The 18,134-nt window shown below is 41.0% G+C and overlaps 1 protein-coding gene across 1 annotated transcript in view; it reads left to right on the forward strand.

The window, feature by feature from the left end:
* Positions 1-18,134, forward strand: part of LOC311108909 (receptor-type tyrosine-protein phosphatase N2-like) — a gene marked incomplete at both ends in the record, with an annotated part of 289,302 nt that overhangs the window by 238,349 nt on the left and 32,819 nt on the right. Inside the window, 2 exons of the mRNA XM_084151698.1 lie at positions 7,871-8,086; positions 11,589-11,843. Of these exons, the coding sequence (XP_084007824.1) occupies positions 7,871-8,086; positions 11,589-11,843 (471 nt within the window). The remainder of the gene's footprint in view (positions 1-7,870; positions 8,087-11,588; positions 11,844-18,134) is intronic.

Below are 18,134 nucleotides of genomic sequence, written 5' to 3' on the forward strand. Positions count from 1 at the left end.
ATGGACCAGGCAAGGAGGGCATTAATCAGATAGGCAACAAAGAGACCAAAGATAACACTGAAGGAGCTGCAAAGCTCCACAGCATAGATTGGAGTATCTGTCCATAGGACCACTTTAAGCCGTACACTCCACAGAGCTGGGCTTTACGGAAGAGTGGCCAGAAAAAAGCCATTGCTTAAAGAAATAAATAAGCAAACACGTTTGGTGTTCGCCAAAAGCCATGTGGGAGACTCCCCAAACATATGGAAGAAGGTACTCTGGTCAGATGAGACTAAAATTGAGCTTTTTGGCCACCAAGGAAAACACTATGTCTGGCCAAACCCAACTCCTCTCATCACCCCAAGAACACCATCCCCACAGTGAAGCATGGTGGTGGCAGCATCATGCTGTGGGGATATTTTTTATCGGCAGGGACTGGGAAACTGATCAGAATTGAAGGAATGATGGATGGTGCTAAATACAGGGAAATTCTTGAGTGAAACCTGTTTCAGTCTTCCAGACATTTGAGACTGGGACGGGGGTTCACCTTCCAGCAGGACAATGACCCTAAGCATACTGTTAAAGCAACACTTGAGTGGTTTAAGGGGAAACATTTAAATGTCTTGGAATGGCCTAGTCAAAGCCCAGACCTCAATCCAATTGAGAATCTGTGGTATGACTTAAAGATTGCTGTACACCAGCGGAACCCATCCATCTTGAAGGAGCTGGAGCAGTTTTGACTTGAAGAATGGGCAAAAATCCCAGTGGCTAGATGTGCCAAGCTTATAGAGACATACCCCAAGAGACTTGCAGCTGTAATTGCTGCAAAAGGTTGCTCTACAAAGTATTGACTTTGGGGGGTGAATAGTTATGCACGCTCAAGTTTTCTGTTTTTTTTGTGTTATTTCATGTTTGTTTCACAAGAAAAAAATTTTTGCATCTTCAAAGTGGTAGGCATGTTGTGTAAATCACATGATACAAACCCCCCAAAAATCCATTTTAATTCCAGGTAGTAAGGCAACAAAATATAAAAAATGCCAAGGGGGGTGAATACTTTCGCAAGCCACTGTATCTTTGCCCATCTCTGGCTAGTGCAATGTATGTTACTGTAATATTCACAGTAACTTGCCACCAGCTTTCTGTGAGTTACTGTAAAATGCAGAGCAGTGACATAGTACAATACTGTAAAATGTGCCTACTATACTGTAAGAAAGTATACATTATATTGTTAGAGCACTACTACATATCACTTAAATTGGTACAGCTCTCTCACTAATGGGTGCAACAAGTATAGCCTCTTACAAGGCATGCCTCAATAATTCTTAATGAGCCACAATAATACCATGCACCCACAAAAGGTTTTTGGCGCTCCAAAATTACAGAATGGTACTATATTCTGTGGTGGTGGTACTTAATTACAGTAAATTACTGGCAGCCAGTAAGTTACTGTAGATTTACAGGAAACATATATATATATAAAATTGTATGATACTGTATTCTGTAGGGTACAACATTCTCACTACTGGGTGCAACAAATATAGCCTCTTACAAGGCATGCCTTAAAATATGTTAATGAGCAAGCGATTTTTTCCCCTCCCACAATATTTTTCCACAATGCACCATAGTTTACAGTATGATACTGTAAATATATAGCAAAACAGGTAATACAGTGCTACAGCATTTAATGTAATTTTACAGAAGTGTAGCGGAACGGCATTGAGCCCCCATAATGCATTGCTCTTTACAGTGCTGTACTGTAATAAAGAATTACAGTAGCTAATTGTGAAAGTTTTGCTGTAAATTAACAGCAATTTATTAGAGTGATAACGTAGAATCTAGTAATTTGAAGTAGGTCCTGTTTGATAAGTAGTCTGTGAAATATTAGGTATCCTGTGAAGTACCCCTCAGAGCCTGTTTTTTTGTCCCCCTGTTCACACTGACAACTCCAGCTGTCACACACAGGGACAATGGAGAAGAGGGGGTGTACTCTGAATAGAAAAAATAAACTGGAGACCCCCCCCCCCTTCCCCTCCCCAAAGACTCGTCATCTGCATTTGACAGGAACCCCCCCCCTTCCCTTTCTCCCTCCTTTTCTCTCTCTTCTCTCCATAATCTTCCTCCTCTCCCTGTTGCTCTCCACAGGATAATTTGTCCGCTAAATAACTAATTAGGAGTTTTAGTGGGATTTTGTAAAACTGATCAGCTCATATGTTTCGCTCAGACAGGTCTTCACTAAACTTGTTGTTCAGTCTATGTTGTTATTTCTAAACCATATTTCAAGACGCACTAAATATTATTATCCAAAAATATACAGACTAAATAGCCTACCTCATTGTGATTTACATTTGCAGTAAAATGGTAAAAGCATAGAATTACGAATTAGAATACTAGAATAGGTATGAACCTTCTTATGGTGGTCCAAAGGTCAGTCATGTTGGTCAGGGAGTTGGTCAACCATGGTTTGCCAGTGCTGTGATAAGATATTGTGTAAAACAATGAATGTGAAGAATTTAGATAGCCAGACAGTTTTAGAGGAATGATTCCATTAATTGTTCAAATTAACTGCCAATATGCCAACATTTAATTCAAACAGTGCAGTCAATCCACAGCCATAGATACACTGGCTCAAATGTTGATGATAGGTCTTAGACAAGTTGTAAATGCAACAAGGACTGATATTGTATCATATAATAGCACTCACAGCTTTCCAAGAAAACAGAATCTGAGACATGTAGGCCTAAGGTCTATTAATGTATATTTTAGAGGCTATTTATAAAGAAAATGTGTATAAAACCCATATAAACTGTATTTATAATTATATGACAATATTTTAGGTTGACTATAATTCCATTACACCATTTCTGATATATCACACGCCTTACTTTTATTTTCCTGCATAGGCATAAGTAAAAACAGGAAATGCATCAGTTATGCCTCTACTGTCATTCATTCCAATTAGACTGGTTTGGGATTTCTCCCTGACCAAGATGGCTGCTATTTTCGCACCATTACAATTATGGAACTAGCCTCTCTAGTAATTTAATTGGTAAAAGGTTATACAGTCACTAATGATGGACACCCCACCCCCTCTTTCTATAATGCATGCTTTCATTATGGCTATTAGCCTACTGTATTATTATAGGCTACTGCATTTAGAAGCGTGATAGGGGAAAAGGATAGAGAGCGCGAGAAAACAGCAATTCGAACAGAACACAGAGACCCCAAGTAGCTTAACAAATGAGTGGCTCACCCAATGTCCATTCATGTCCCCCCTCAGCCCACAAGCCTATTAGCCAAGCATCCCTCCTTGAGCATTCACTGTCGACAACATGTGGAGGCATCGCTATAGCAACCAGTGGACATGACATGTGCAACAGACAGGGACTCCTAAGCGGCTGAATATAAGGAGGGGCTCAACCATATATGATCTCAAAAAACCCAACCCCTCTCCCCTTCTTTTCATTGGGCACAGAGGCGCTGAAAGGACCCACTATAGGCATCTGCAGATTCTTGCGAGGCTCGGAAAATCAGGCGGGCATATCACCTCGTTCGTTCTCCTCCTCGTTATTTTATTTTTCTTCTTCTTCTCAATCTTCGTGCGCGAGTATTGGTAGCCGCAGTCTTTTGTTGACGAGGGAGGCGCATGGGATGGGACACTGGTAACTTTTGGGGAGGATAGGTTTGAGTAGGAGGCTGGTTGATGCGCTGGCCACTGGAGCTGCGGTAGTTGCACCTGCTCTCTGGAATAAAACATATATTTCCTATGTATTGCAAACCATCTGACTTGCGGATCAACATGGATTTAGGTAATTATTTTCCAGCATGTGTTATATTTTGGCTGTGTTTTGAACGTGCTGCTACAACTAGTCTAATGCAGCGGGGAGACCTGCACGTTGCAAACTTGTGTGGAAGGCATGTATAGTCTAGGCTATCAGTTTTATGACCAATTAGATTATATATTTTTAAAAATGCATATTTTGACCGCTGCTTTTGGTTCTGTAATTGATTGCATTTCAATTGATTTGCAGTGCTTGCGTGAGTTGCCTCATTTCGTTCGCTCCAGGTACGGAAAGATCCTATAGTGTCGGGGGAAGAAATCTTAACAACATTTGTAGGCTAGGTTATATCCTAAATGTTTAGACGTTTTAAAAAATAGTTCAAATTTAGACGGGGATGATTAGTGCGGTAGTAGGCGAAAGTATTTTAGGCCTAGCTTAAGTTATAAGCTAACAGGTGTTGAAAATATAGAAAATATATTTGCTGTACAACAGCACAGCTGCCATTGTCCAATCGTCACATCTGTATAGGGAAGATTTTCACCTAAAAGCTAATTCCCCGGATACCAATGGAATTCGTTGATGAACTAAGCACATAGAGTTTTTGAGAAGATCAACATCTTCCATTTGCGAGTGGTTACCCTTAAGTTAAAACAAATCAATATTTGCATAAAAGGTTTGGTGATATTTCTTTGCAACCTTTGTTATTTCTAAGCATTAATTCGGTCGGTTTACTATCTACACACTGAAAATGATTTGAGATAGGAATATAGACTTCTTTTTTTAAATTACAGTTGAATGGCAAAGCAATTATGTATTATCAAAAAAATAAAAGCCGCATGGATTTACTTTGACAAAGGTTCTTATTAACCGCATTAACACTTTTGTAAAACCTTTAGAAATTCTTGTATGTTACAAAATGTGAAATTCTTGTTTGATTTTACTTAATCAGACTGGAAAATGGCTGAATTTCATGGAATAAGAAGTTGCTTGATAAATGTATGTTTATTTTATTACCATACATTAAAATATAAAGATGATTATTGATATTTCAGATTCAAATTACAGGCATGTACTATTCTAATAAAAAAATAATACACAATTCTGAGATTTGTGTATGATTTTTCAGGTGAAAATGTGTTTTGTTGCTTGAATGTTTTATTTCAAGCAACATTTGGTGGTGGTGTGTTAGTGTGTATGTGTTTGTTTGGGGGGGAGGGGGGGGGGGGGGGGGGGTAACTGAAATTGCTTGAAAGTATTGTGATCACAGGCCTCTCTCACTGTGACCTTTATCTCAATAATTTGAATAAACCAGAGAAACTGAAATCCATCTGCCCTTTGTCTTCAGCTAGATCTGCTAATCCTAGAGAGAGAGAGAGAGAGAGAGAGAGAGAGAGAGAGAGAGAGAGAGAGAGAGAGAGAGAGAGACCAAGAGGGAGAGACCAAGAGGGAGAGACCAAGAGGGAGAGAGGAAGAGATAGAGAGAGAAAGAGAGGAAGAGAGAGCGTGAGAGAGAGAGAGAGAGAGAGAATAAGTGAGTGTAAAAACTTCACTGAGCATCCTGTTCCAATGCAAGACATTTTCAAGAAGCCTTTTTCATTCAATGTGATAATCAAGTCAAGGTGAACAAAAAAATAAAAATAATAATAATACTGATTCTGGCGCAATATATAAGAGATTTCCTTAAATTATAAGAGATTTTCTTAAAAGTGTTATTCATAATTACACACGTTCATCAATTCATACATCTAAATACACCTGTCCATAATCATAATGTGATTTTATAATGTTCATACAAATTAATATTTTTGAAATACATGAAAATGATGATTTGTAAACAACGTTTATTTAAAAAAAAGAAGCATTTATTTTTTAGTTGCATTTATGGTTGCTTTTTTCTTACTTAGTTGACTACCTCTGTTTACGTTTCTCCATTCTCGCAAATTAACAAAAACTTCTCACTGGCGTAAAAAGGGAGTCCTTTCTCTTAAGAGAATATGCTCATTGTTTGTTATGTTTATTCTCTTAGATACTTATGGAAAGGACATATTGAGGGGTGTGAAGAGGATTTAAATCTGCATTTTTTGCTAGGATCAACAGCTTCCTACAAAATATAATTTTACTCACTGTATGTTGTCGTTATAGCGGTTTTATATAATTTGAAGTTATATATAGCAGAATAATTATTTAGACTATAGCACAGTAGAATATTGTTGTAATTATGGCATAACATATTTTTTATACCATAAAAGCACAATCTGATTTTTCTCCCCGACATTTAGAAGAGCAAACATGAAATAAACACTAGACATGTCACAATATCTTTTCAAGTTAATTGAATTCAAACTAATGATTTACTGTCATTTAAACTAAGAACATTTCTTTTCATGGAGTCCCTTTTCATGTGGGTTGCTTAGAAGTGTTAAGATGGTAGAGAGAAAGAGAGAACGAGAGAGGGGAGAGAGAGAGAGAGAGAGAGAGAGAGAGAGAGAGAGAGAGAGAGAGAGAGAGAGAGAGAGAGAGGGCTGCTGTAGTAGACTAAAGCTACATACCTACAGTTTCATATGCACAGACCAAGCCTCAACAATCCAGCACACATTTATCCTTATCTATCATATTCAATCATTCAATCTGTCAAAAGGATAGCATTGATGTAATTGCTCAGAGGTAGCCAAAGCTTTGTTTCGCTCATATACTGTATGTTCTCTGCAGTTTATTAAAGGACTTGTTTTAGACCTCTGCATTGGTATCAAGCCACTTGGCTGTTGATTGAAGCTGTATGTCAGAGCCACATCCACTGTAATCAACAGAAACACATACACACACACACACACACACAAACTCATCAGACCTGCATGGTAATCAGTGTGAGCGTATAAGCAAAGGCCTCAGCATCCATAAAGTCACCATGCGTTATGATTATGAATGTATTTATTTTCTGGTAAAAAGTTATAGATGCCACTAAACTTGTACCTTACCCTTTTGCCCCCTAGGACTAAGTACCATGTTTTAGCGGTTGATGATTGTTGTGTGCTTTTGATTTGATTGAAGTTGAAAACCCCTCTTTAATTTGATTGTATTGAATAGATCGAGGTAGATAGGGTACTTGATGGAGTTGGACCGCTAGTCCAAAGTCTCTGCAGTGCTTTTGGGTTCATATTCTATTAAACGGTGCTAAAACCTTCCCAGGGGTCCATGCACTTACTGAGACCCAGCCAGGCAGCCACACAGGGGCCTGTGAGACAATACCATGCCAATACCAAGCTATTCTCTTGGGCTTAGCTCTGACCACCGGGGAGGGGGTTAACAACGTCTCTGAAAGGCCCATTCTGGTGGGCTTCTGCTGGGTACACACAATCTAAGATCCCCCTTTGAGGCACTCCTAGCCATTAGCTCAGGGGCCTGGGCCAGGGCCTTAATTCAGCCAAACTCAAGGCTGGAAGGCTATTAGTGAAAATATTTGACTGTCTAAACCTCCTGAAGCTGCACAGTGGCAGGTCTCCCCATGCCAGGACAAAATGGGACCTAAATGTCTATAGAGCAGCCAGTGTGTGGGCTGGACAGCAGAGAGTAATAGAGCTTGAGGGAGTTTGAATGCACATTATAAAACTACTGTTATTGGAAGGTAATGAGTGGGCTGGGCAGGAAGTGAATCTAGGTGGGAATGAGTGGGCGTGGGTGGGACAGACAGGGAGGGAAATACTGTGCTAATTTGTTTCCGTATTTCTTTAAGACAAATGACAGAAATCCCTATTTTGGGGCTTTTCTAACATGGAGGCTATGCTTTTCCTTTTGCTGCCAGATTTATGTCCATTTCCGTGTTTGTAAATTTTGTCACTGGTGTGTACAGATGTAGGATCTTAATTTGATCCAGTTTGCTACAGCAGGATAATTATTCTGCAACAACAGGAAATGTGAATTATTATGTGGATTATAATTCATAGACACTTTTGTAGGGGTTGATACATTGTTCGTATGAGAAAATCAAGTTTGACATTTCTAAGTGAAAATTACACATTCCAGAAGCCTTTTTAGTTTAACATTCAACATCTGTATGTGTGTGCGTGCAGATGTGTAGGGCGTTTTCTCATCCCTTTTTCTCTCTCTGTTCCCAGAAGGGCAGCTTGAGCCAGATCCCGGTGGTCAAGGAGAGTCGTCTGGAGTCTGGTCAATTCGTGGTCTTGACCATCATCTCCTTGGTCCTGATCATGGTGGCGCTGGCAGCGTCTGGCTGGCTCTTCTGCCTGCGCCACCGCTCCCACCTCCAACAGAAGGAGAAACTAGCCAGCCTGGGGACTGACACCAGCGCTGATGCAACCGCAACCTATCAGGTGAGAGGAGCCTCCTCGGTTTCAGCCAATCACAGTGCAGCCGCTGAGTGCTCTACTGGTAGAGCATGCACTCTGGTCCCAGTCCCTGATACTAGCCTTTATTCTGATTGGTCTGCAGTGATATGTAGTCGTTGTGTCTTGAATTACTTGATTTTAAGTTAATATCTGGTTGTTTTTGTGACATTTGTAACAGTTGTTTGTAGAATGTCTCTTTGTTCATGATAGAGCTAGGTTGTGATTTAAGGTTGGTTATCAATAGAATGTAAAGTATGTAACGTTTCTGTAACCTAATTGCAAGATTACCCATCATTTGGTTCTGTATTATGGAAAAGTGTAATTTTATTTAAAAAATGAAAATAAAATAAACAATTGCTTTTTTACTATCCCAGTCAAATGTTAGCCTCGTGAAACCAGACAGACCGCTGCGCTCAGGCTGGTTTAACAAGGCTAGTCAAATGTATCCAGAGGTCTAAACTCCAGACAAAGCCTTGATATTCCAGTGAAGGTTGTATTGGTTATGACCTGTGACTAGTGAAGGGCCTTTTCAGCAGGGGAACGGGTTCATTGTGTGACCTTCTATTCCTCCAGGACTAGCGGCTGGCAAACTGGGTGGGTGGCTGGCTGGCTCGTATTGATTTTGTCCTGGGCTCAGCTGTGCTCAGCATGGGCACTCAGTGCACATCCAACCATCACATTCTCAATATTTAATCAGCTTTCCACAGTGTCGCCTTTCACGATTGTACACACTAAAGATGGACAATCATTAAGAAAGCAGATAAATGTTTTGTACTGTAACCGTTCATTCAGGCCCCTGTTTCTTCAATGTTCTTATTTTTTATTTTTACAATATTTACAATATTTTATTATTTTTAGAATAAAATAGGTGTTGTTGTAGCCTATCATGTTTCCTATTCACATAGAAGAACAGATACATTGTTATATTATGACAATATACTGAATGGAGCATGTCAACTATTAAGGCAGGTATTGCCAGTTAAGTGGTTTAGCAATCAATCTCAACTCTATACCGTCCTTCTTTTTTGTTATTTGCGTTAACATTGAACTTGGAGAAATGAGACTGTCTGGCATCCATGTATGTACAACATATTTGATGGTTACAGATCTAGGGTATAGCAAGTATAAGGGTTGCACAATTCCGGTAACTTTCCCCAAATTACCAGGTTTTCCCAGAAATTCCGGTTGGAGGATTCACTGATTTCCTGCTCATTCCCCCCCTCCTATTCCAACCGGGATTTCTGGAAAACTTGGGAATTTTGGCAAAGTTAACAAAATTATGCAACCCTAGCAAGTACAGTAGTACATTGTCAGTGTCTTCTGACTATAGTTTTTGCTGGATTACCATTTGTTTTCCCTTGTTGAAAATAAACAGGGCTTGCGTCCCAAATGGCACCCTATTCTCTATTAGTGCACTTTTTTTACCAGAACCCTATGGGCCCATGTAGGGAATAGAGTGCCATTTGAGACGCAACCCTTGACTCTGTAAAGGTGTTGACTAGAGACACTGGATTAATTATTAAGTGGACATGGAAAGTGCCCTGAGGCCGTGGCCCGGGGCAGATTCTCATGGTTATGATGATTCAGGTTAGACGTAGGGAAAGCTGATCCTAGACCAGGGCTTAGGTCCCTGGAGTAAAATATCACAATGATAGATCAAGTGATAGACTAGTAGCAATGTGCTGCTTTCAGAAGACACTGCCTTCTGCTGTTTTGGCTTGCCGCTATGGGCCCTGGTCAAAGAAGTGCACTTCATAGGGAATAGGTTGCCATTTGAGATGTAACCCTGGATATTAATTGAGGTTGAAGATCAGTCTGTGGGTCTGACTGGTGCAGGCTACACACCAAACACGATGGGCTTCACAGATTACTGAGAATATAATGGAGAAATCTCCAGCGCCACATAAGACTGACACTATCGGGAGTGGGGAAGGAAGAAGGGGGAGAGAGGGGGTTCGGCTCCAGTTAGATTGCACCCTTCAAACAATGAGGTTCTCTTTTCTCTCCTTTTTTGATTTGTGGGAAGATGACTGGCTGGCTAGATAACGCCCAGGCTCTGAATCCCTAATGGGCATCTGTGAGCACAAGGCATGATGGGAGAAAAGCCAAGTCAATATGTAGAGAGGAGTAATCTTCATGGTCGGGTGGCGGCAGTGGGAGAGTTTTTTATTTAGAAGTCTCTTCTGAATCCAATAGAATAACACTTACAGATGTAGGATCTTAATTGTGTCACATACACCGGATAGGTGCAGTGAAATATGTTGTTTTACAGGGTCAGCCATAGAAGTACAGCAACCCTGGAGCAAATTGGGGTTAAGGGCTCTGCTCTACCTGCCGCAAACGTACCTTACAAACTTCAGAAGCTTTTTTAAACCTCAAATGTATTACAGGAAAGTTCTCCTGCAACAGGGTGATCAAACGAAGATCCAACGTCTGTACAATATCAATCCAAATGCCAAAGTAAAGGCCTACTGTACATGTGAATACGTAGATTGCTCATCTCTGTTGTAGTTTTGTAGTTAAGAAAGAGCGTGAATGCTCAATTCAAAGAAAATCGATTGGGTTTAAAGTATTGATTCCCTGTTATGTTTTAATCTCTTTGAGTAATGGAAGCAGATATATTTCTTACTTAAAGATTCATTTGGTTGTTACATTTTGAACGTGGGCAGTATTTTTGTTGCTCATGGGCAGTATCTTTGATTTTGGTTGTTTTTGTTGCTCATCTTTTTAACTATTGTCTTCATAATAACTTTTGCTTCCTTATAAGAAAATACATAAATACATAAGTACCTAATGGTAGGTAGGTAGCTTAGTGGTTAAGAGTGTTGTGCCTGTAACTGAAAGGTCGCTGGTTCTAATCCCTGAGCCGACTAGGTGAAAAATCTGTTGATGTGCCCTTGAGCAAGGCACTTAACCCTAATTGCTCCTGTAAGTCGCTCTGGATAAGAGCGTCTGCTAAATGACTTAAAATGTAAAAATTATAAAACAAGTGGCTCATAGAAATTGTTACCACATTTATACAAATGGAAATCAATACTTAAAAACAATTAAGACATCCCCTGCCAGCCAGACACCCAATGTATTCTTAGTTAATTATTGTCTGTTTTGTCAAATGGTGGCAATACACTGGCTTGACCTTGGCAATTCAAGCTTTTTGAAGGTCACAGCATGACCTTTAACTGTGTTTCTATTTCCTGACATCATTTATATAGATAGGTTTGCTACCAACCGTGCTCCGTTGGTCACAGTGATATCCCAGTCTTATACAGTCTGAAAAGATTTACAGGGGTCGTGAAATCATCTCAACTAATCAAAACAATGTGTGTCTGGCTTTTGTATTTGGGTAATATTGTATTGTAATATTTTGCCTTGACATTACAGCAAAGTCCTATACCATATGGAAGTCCTTTTTATTTGCAATGATAATGCAGTAAGAATCAACTAGAGTCAACCCATGCCTGATCAGGTTCTCCACTCTCCTCTCCAGGAGCTGTGTCGCCAGCGGATGGCTGTGAGGACATCGGAGCGTCCGGAGCGTGCGGAGCGCCCGGAGCGTGCGGAGCGCCCGGATCGCCCGGAGCGCCCGGAGCCTCTTCGCCGCCACTCGCGGCTGAACAGCTCGTCTTCTCAGTTCAGCGATGGGGGACCAATGGCCAGCCCCTCAGCCCGTAGCTCCACTTCCTCCTGGTGCGAAGAGCCTGTCCCCTCCAACATGGACATCTCCACCGGACACATGATACTGGTGCAACAATATACATGCCACTACAGTACCCTATAGTCTGTCTGTGTGCCTGTCCTGTCTGTCTATCGGAATGTATGTATGTACAGTATGTCTGTCTGATGCGAGGAGCCTGTACCCTCCAACATATCCAACCTCTGTTTGGAATCAGTATGGAGTATAGTGTGTGTAATTTATAGGATGTCTCCCCTCGCGCTTAGCTTCCAGCTTTTATTCTGTTTGTCTGTCTCTCTAACCCTTTCTCTCTCTATCCTCGCTACATCTCTGCGGTTATCTCCAGCTGTCTTTCCTTCTATCTCTATCTCTCTTCCTCTTTTTTCTTCATCTCTTGTCTTTCTCTTGCTCTTATTTTCTCTCTCTCTCACTGTCACTCTCTTTCTCCCTCCTCCTTGCCTCTCTCTCTCTCTCTCTCTCTCTCTCTCTCTCTCTCTCTCTCTCTCTCTCGCTCTCTCGCTCTCTCTCTCTCTCTCTCGCTCTCTCTTTATCCCTCCTCGTTGCCGCTCGCTCGCTCGCTCTCCCTCCTGCTCTTTCTCTATTAAAGCCAAAGCGAGACGGATATTGCTTTGTGTGATGAGAGCTGCTCTAAAGTGAAATATCATTATCCAGCTGATTGTCAGTTGAACGTTTCAGAACTATTATTATTATTTTTCCTTGTGGGTCCCCCCAGTTGCACACACAGTGGATTGTTTGAATTTTGCACAACTTTTGTTTTATTCACTGCAGACAAGCTTCATAAAAGAGATGGAAAGATGCCTGGCAGTGTTTTCATTAAGGGGGTAGAATTCATCATCACAGTACGTGTCAGGCTTTTCCTATAAGGAATGAAAATGAATTTGAATAACGTGTTGAATTCGTCATAATGGATGGGCTTTATTGCAAATGTCAAGGTTGGTTGAGACGCCTCTTTCGAAAACATTTGAATATAACATACAGTGGGGAAAAAAAGTATTTAGTCAGCCTCCAATTGTGCAAGTTCTCCCACTTAAAAAGATGAGAGAGGCCTGTAATTTTCATCATAGGTACACGTCAACTATGACAGACAAAATGAGAAAAAAAAATCCTGAAAATCACATTGTAGGATTTTTAATGAATTTATTGCAAATTATGGTGGAAAATAAGTATTTGTTCAATAACAAAAGTTTCTCAATACTTTGTTATATACCCTTTGTTGGCAATGACACAGGTCAAACGTTTTCTGTAAGTCTTCACAAGGTTTTCACACACTGTTGCTGGTATTTTGGCCCATTCCTCCATGCAGATCTCCTCTAGAGCAGTGATGTTTTGGGGCTGTCGCTGGGCAACACGGACTTTCAACTCCCTCCAAAGATTTTCTATGGGGTTGAGATCTGGAGACTGGCTAGGCCACTCCAGGACCTTGAAATGCTTCTTACGAAGCCACTCCTTCGTTGCCCGGGCGGTGTGTTTGGGATCATTGTCATGCTGAAAGACCCAGCCACGTTTCATCTTCAATGCCCTTGCTGATGGAAGGAGGTTTTCACTCAAATTCTCACGATACATGGCCCCATTCATTCTTTCCTTTACACGGATCAGTCGTCCTTGTCCCTTTGCAGAAAAACAGCCCCAAAGCATAATGTTTCCACCCCCATGCTTCACAGTAGGTATGGTGTTCTTTGGATGCAACTCAGCATTCTTTGTCCTCCAAACATGATGAGTTGAGTTTTTACCAAAAAGGTCTATTTTGGTTTCATCTGACCATATGACATTCTCCCAATCCTCTTCTGGATCATCCAAATGCACTCGAGCAAACTTCAGACGGGCCTGGACATGTACTGGCTTAAGGAGGGGGACATGTCTGGCACTGCAGGATTTGAGTCCCTGGCGGCGTAGTGTGTTACTGATGGTAGGCTTTGTTACTTTGGTCCCAGCTCTCTGCAGATCATTCACTAGGTCCCCCCGTGTGGTTCTGGGATTTTTGCTCACCGTTCTTGTGATCATTTTGACCCCACAGGGTGAGATCTTGCATGGAGCCCCAGATCGAGGGAGATTATCAGTGGTCTTGTATGTCTTCCATTTCCTAATAATTGCTCCCACAGTTGATTTCTTCAAACCAAGCTCCTTACCTATTGCAGATTCAGTCTTCCCAGCCTGGTGCAGGTCTACAATTTTGTTTCTGGTGTCCTTTGACAGCTCTTTGGTCTTGGCCATAGTGGAGTTTGGAGTGTGACTGTTTGAGGTTGTGGACAGGTGTCTTTTATACTGATAACAAGTTCAAACAGGTGCCATTAATACAGGTAACGAGTGGAGGACAGAGGAGCCTCTGAAAGAAGAAGTTACAGGTCTGTGAGAGCCAGAAATCTTGCTTGTTTGTAGGTGACCAAATACTTATTTTCCACCATGATTTGCAAATAAATTCATTAAAAATCCTACAATGTGATTTTCTGGATTTTTTTTCTCAATTTGTCTGTCATAGTTGACGTGTACCTTTGATGAAAATTACAGGCCTCTCTCATCTTTTTAAGTGGGAGAACTTGCACAATTGGTGGCTGACTAAATACTTTTTTTCCCCACTGTATTTGACCTTTACATTACAACAAAGTTCTACACCATATATACAGTTGAAGTCGGAAGTTTACATACACTTAGGTTGGAGTCATTAAAACTAGTTTTTCAACCACTGTTTACAAACAGATTATTTCACTTATAATTCACTGTATCACAATTCATGTGGGTCAGAAGTTTACATACACTAAGTTGACTGTGCATTTAAACAGCTTGGAAAATTCCAGAAAATTATGTCATGGCTTTAGAAGCTATTGATAGGCTAATTTACATAATTTGAGTCAATTGGAGGTGTACCTGTGGATGTATTTCAAGGCCTACCTTCAAACTCAGTGCCTCTTTGCTTGACATCATGGGAAAATCAAAAGAAATCAGCCAAGACCTCAGAATTTTTTTTAGACCTCCATAAGTCTGGTTCATCCTTGGGAGCAATTTCCAAACACCTGAAGGTACCACGTTCATCTGTACAAACAATAGTACGCAAGTATAAACACCATGGGACCACACAGCCATCATATCGCTCAGGAAGGAGACGCGTTCTGTCTCCTAGAGATGAACATACTTTGGTGCGAAAAGTGCAAATCAATCCCAGAACAACAGTAAAGGACCTTGTGAAGATGCTGGAGGGAACAGGTACAAGAGTATCTATATCCACAGTAAAACGAGCCCTATATCGACATAACCTGAAAGGCCGCTCAGCAAGGAAGAAGCCACTGCTCCAAAACCGCCATAAAAAAGACTACGGTTTGCAACTGCACATGGGGACAAAGATCGCACTTTTTGGAGAAATGTCCTCTGGTCTGATGAAACAAAAATAGAACTGTTTGGCCATAATGACCATCGTTATGTTTGGAGGAAAAAGGGGGATGCTTGCAAGCCGAAGAACACCATCCCAACCGTGAAGTACGGGGGTGGCAGCGTCATGCTGTGGGGGTGCTTTGCTGCAGGAGGGACTGGTGCACTTCACAAAATAGATGGCATCATGAGGAAGGAAATTTATGTGGATATATTGAAGCAAAATTTCAAGACATCAGTCAGGAAGTTAAAGCTTGATCGCAAATGGGTCTTCTAAATTGACAATGACCCCAAGTATACTTCCAAAGTTGTGGCAAAATGGCTTAAGGACAACAAAGTCAAGGTATTGGAGTGGCCATCACAAAGCCCTGACCTCAATCCTATAGAACATTTGTGGGCAGAACTAAAAAAGCGTGTGCGAGCAAGGAGGCCTACAAACCTGACTCAGTTACACCAGCTCTGTCAGGAGGAATGGGCCAAAATTCACCCAACTTATTGTGGGAAGTTTGTGGAAGGGTACCCAAAACGTTTGACCCAAGTTAAACAATTTAAGGGCAATGCTACCAAATACTAATTGAGTGTATGTAAACTTCTGACCCACTGGGAATGTGATGAAAGAAATAAAAGCTGAAATAAATCATTCTCTTTACTATTATTCTGACATTTCACATTCTTAAAATAAAGTGATGATCCTAACTGACCTAAAACAGGGAATTTGTACTAGGATTAAATGTCAGGAATTGTGAAAAACTGAGTTTAAATGTATTTAGCTAAGGTGTATGTAAACTTCCGACTTCAACTGTAGGTCATTTTTATTTGCTTTGATAACAATACAATAAGAATCAACCAGATTCACTGCAGATTCTTCAGAAAAGTGAAGTATAATGAACATAAAAACGACACAGACCTTGACTCTGTTTTGACTCCTGAGTGATTGATTAACCACATGTGAGATTGCCTTGGTATCACTGATCTCAGACCAGATTTCTTTCATCTATCCTGTCCTGTCCTCTGTGGATCTCATGCAGCGTGGACTGTGGGAGTGATGAGTACCTTGTTCTCATGCTGGGCTGGGCTCCCTTATAGCTCACAGCTTCAGCTAACACACTGGAGTAGGAGGCGCTTTCTGGCCCAATCTACTCTTATCCAAGCTTCACCTGGGTTTCGCCCCCAATTGGCACTCTATGTCCTATATACTGTAGTGCACTAGGTTTGCCAAGAGCCCTGTGTACCCTGTTCAAATGTTGTGCACTAAATAGGGAGTAGAGGGCCATTTGGGATATTGTATCTGTAGTTCTGGCTCAGATCCATGAACCACATTCTGTTAAGTTAGTCCTGGAAATACAGCCACGCTTTAGTACAGGTGTTCAGTACTGTAGAGTGAAATATATATAATAACTTCCTAGGTTCCAAATCAGAGTCAGTGATGGTGGGATTAGTTTGTATGATTGCCCAGACTTTATTCTCTCCTATTTTGGTAGACCTTCTGGTGCTGAGGCATGTTGAAACATGCGGTCTGTGTGTTTTGGTCACCCATACTTATGCACCATAAATTAGAATGGGTAAGGATTATTTCAGTGCAAAATATGTATCCAATTTCAAACATTTTCAAAGACAAACAGCCTTTTTAGGAACTGTAACACCAGCTATGTTATTCTACTGGCAGGCTTTCAGCACCATGGATAACTCCATACAGTAATGCTTCTATTGCTTTTACCTTGTTGTTCCGTTTTGAGTTCTGCTTAGTTTTTGGTACTGTTTTTATGCTGTCCAGTAGATATGGTCGTGATGTTGATATAATTGCCATTGTTACTGTATATGTACCCTCTTTAAATGCTTATTTGTTGCCTCAGAAAATCGATAGCATTTCAATATTTTGATGGCTTACTTCCGTGTCTTAAACAAATCTAATTGAAAATGAATCATTTGTAAGAGTAAGGCAGGCAATTTATCAAGGACAATTGATTTGTTCGCTTTTGATTCTATCCCTGATTGATAGGACTGATTGCAATGCCCTTCCTCTCCCGGCTAACCCCCCCCCCAGCTTCACATAGGTATCTTCATATAGCCATGTCGGCTGACTGTATCAATTATTACAGTAACATTACAGTGGCACAACAGTAGAAACGTTGTGTCCCCTGTTGTGTCTGTATTTTCTCTGTATCTAATGTAGCATCTCTATATAGCCGATGAAGGCTATTGTTAGGGGGATTACTCAGTGTTTCCTTGACACCTGTCCTCTCAGAACCTCTGATTGACAGCCCAGTTACTAATCCCTTATTCACTCAGCCCTGTTACTCTTGTTACGTTCCAAATGGCACCCTATAGCCCATAGGGCTCGGGTCAAAAGTAGTGTACTACGTAGGGAATAGGGTGCCATTTGGGACACACACTCTCTGCCTCTAGAAGAGGAGGTGATCCGCTGCTTCATTCATCCACAATCAGCCTGCTACATCACTACATACAAATCCCAGCTTCCACATAAAAACCACATTTATTACAATTTGTGATAGAGAGGAAGTGCATAAGCCATTGAATGGCAGCATTCATAATATAGGGTGTATAGGTCTATGTAGGGGAGGTGGAGTGGGGTGTCATGCTGTGGCACTACAGTGTATGGGCCCTGGTCAAAAGTAGTGCACTATATAGGGAATAAGGTGCCAATTGAGACACAACCAAGAGAACTGCATGGGAATGGTTCTGTCAAGTGTTCATGACACCCTGTCATTCAACTGTCACTTCTGAAAAGACTGCATTGTTTGTTTGTTGCGTCGCCGACACCGCAGCCAACATGCAGATTTGTGCTGACAAAGTACAGTCAACAGAATTATATGATAGAGATGGTGACAATTGCTTTTTTTCGCGCAAATTTGATCATTTTCAGTCAAAGGAAAAGCAAAACATTCGTATTTAAAGTAGTTGATGTGGAGTCAATGACAGCCAACCCCTCTGGGTTGCTATTTACTAGAGTAGATCTAC

This window comes from Coregonus lavaretus, assembly GCF_964263955.1.
Source record: "Coregonus lavaretus genome assembly, chromosome: 34".
NCBI classification, from domain to species: Eukaryota; Metazoa; Chordata; class Actinopteri; order Salmoniformes; family Salmonidae; genus Coregonus; species Coregonus lavaretus.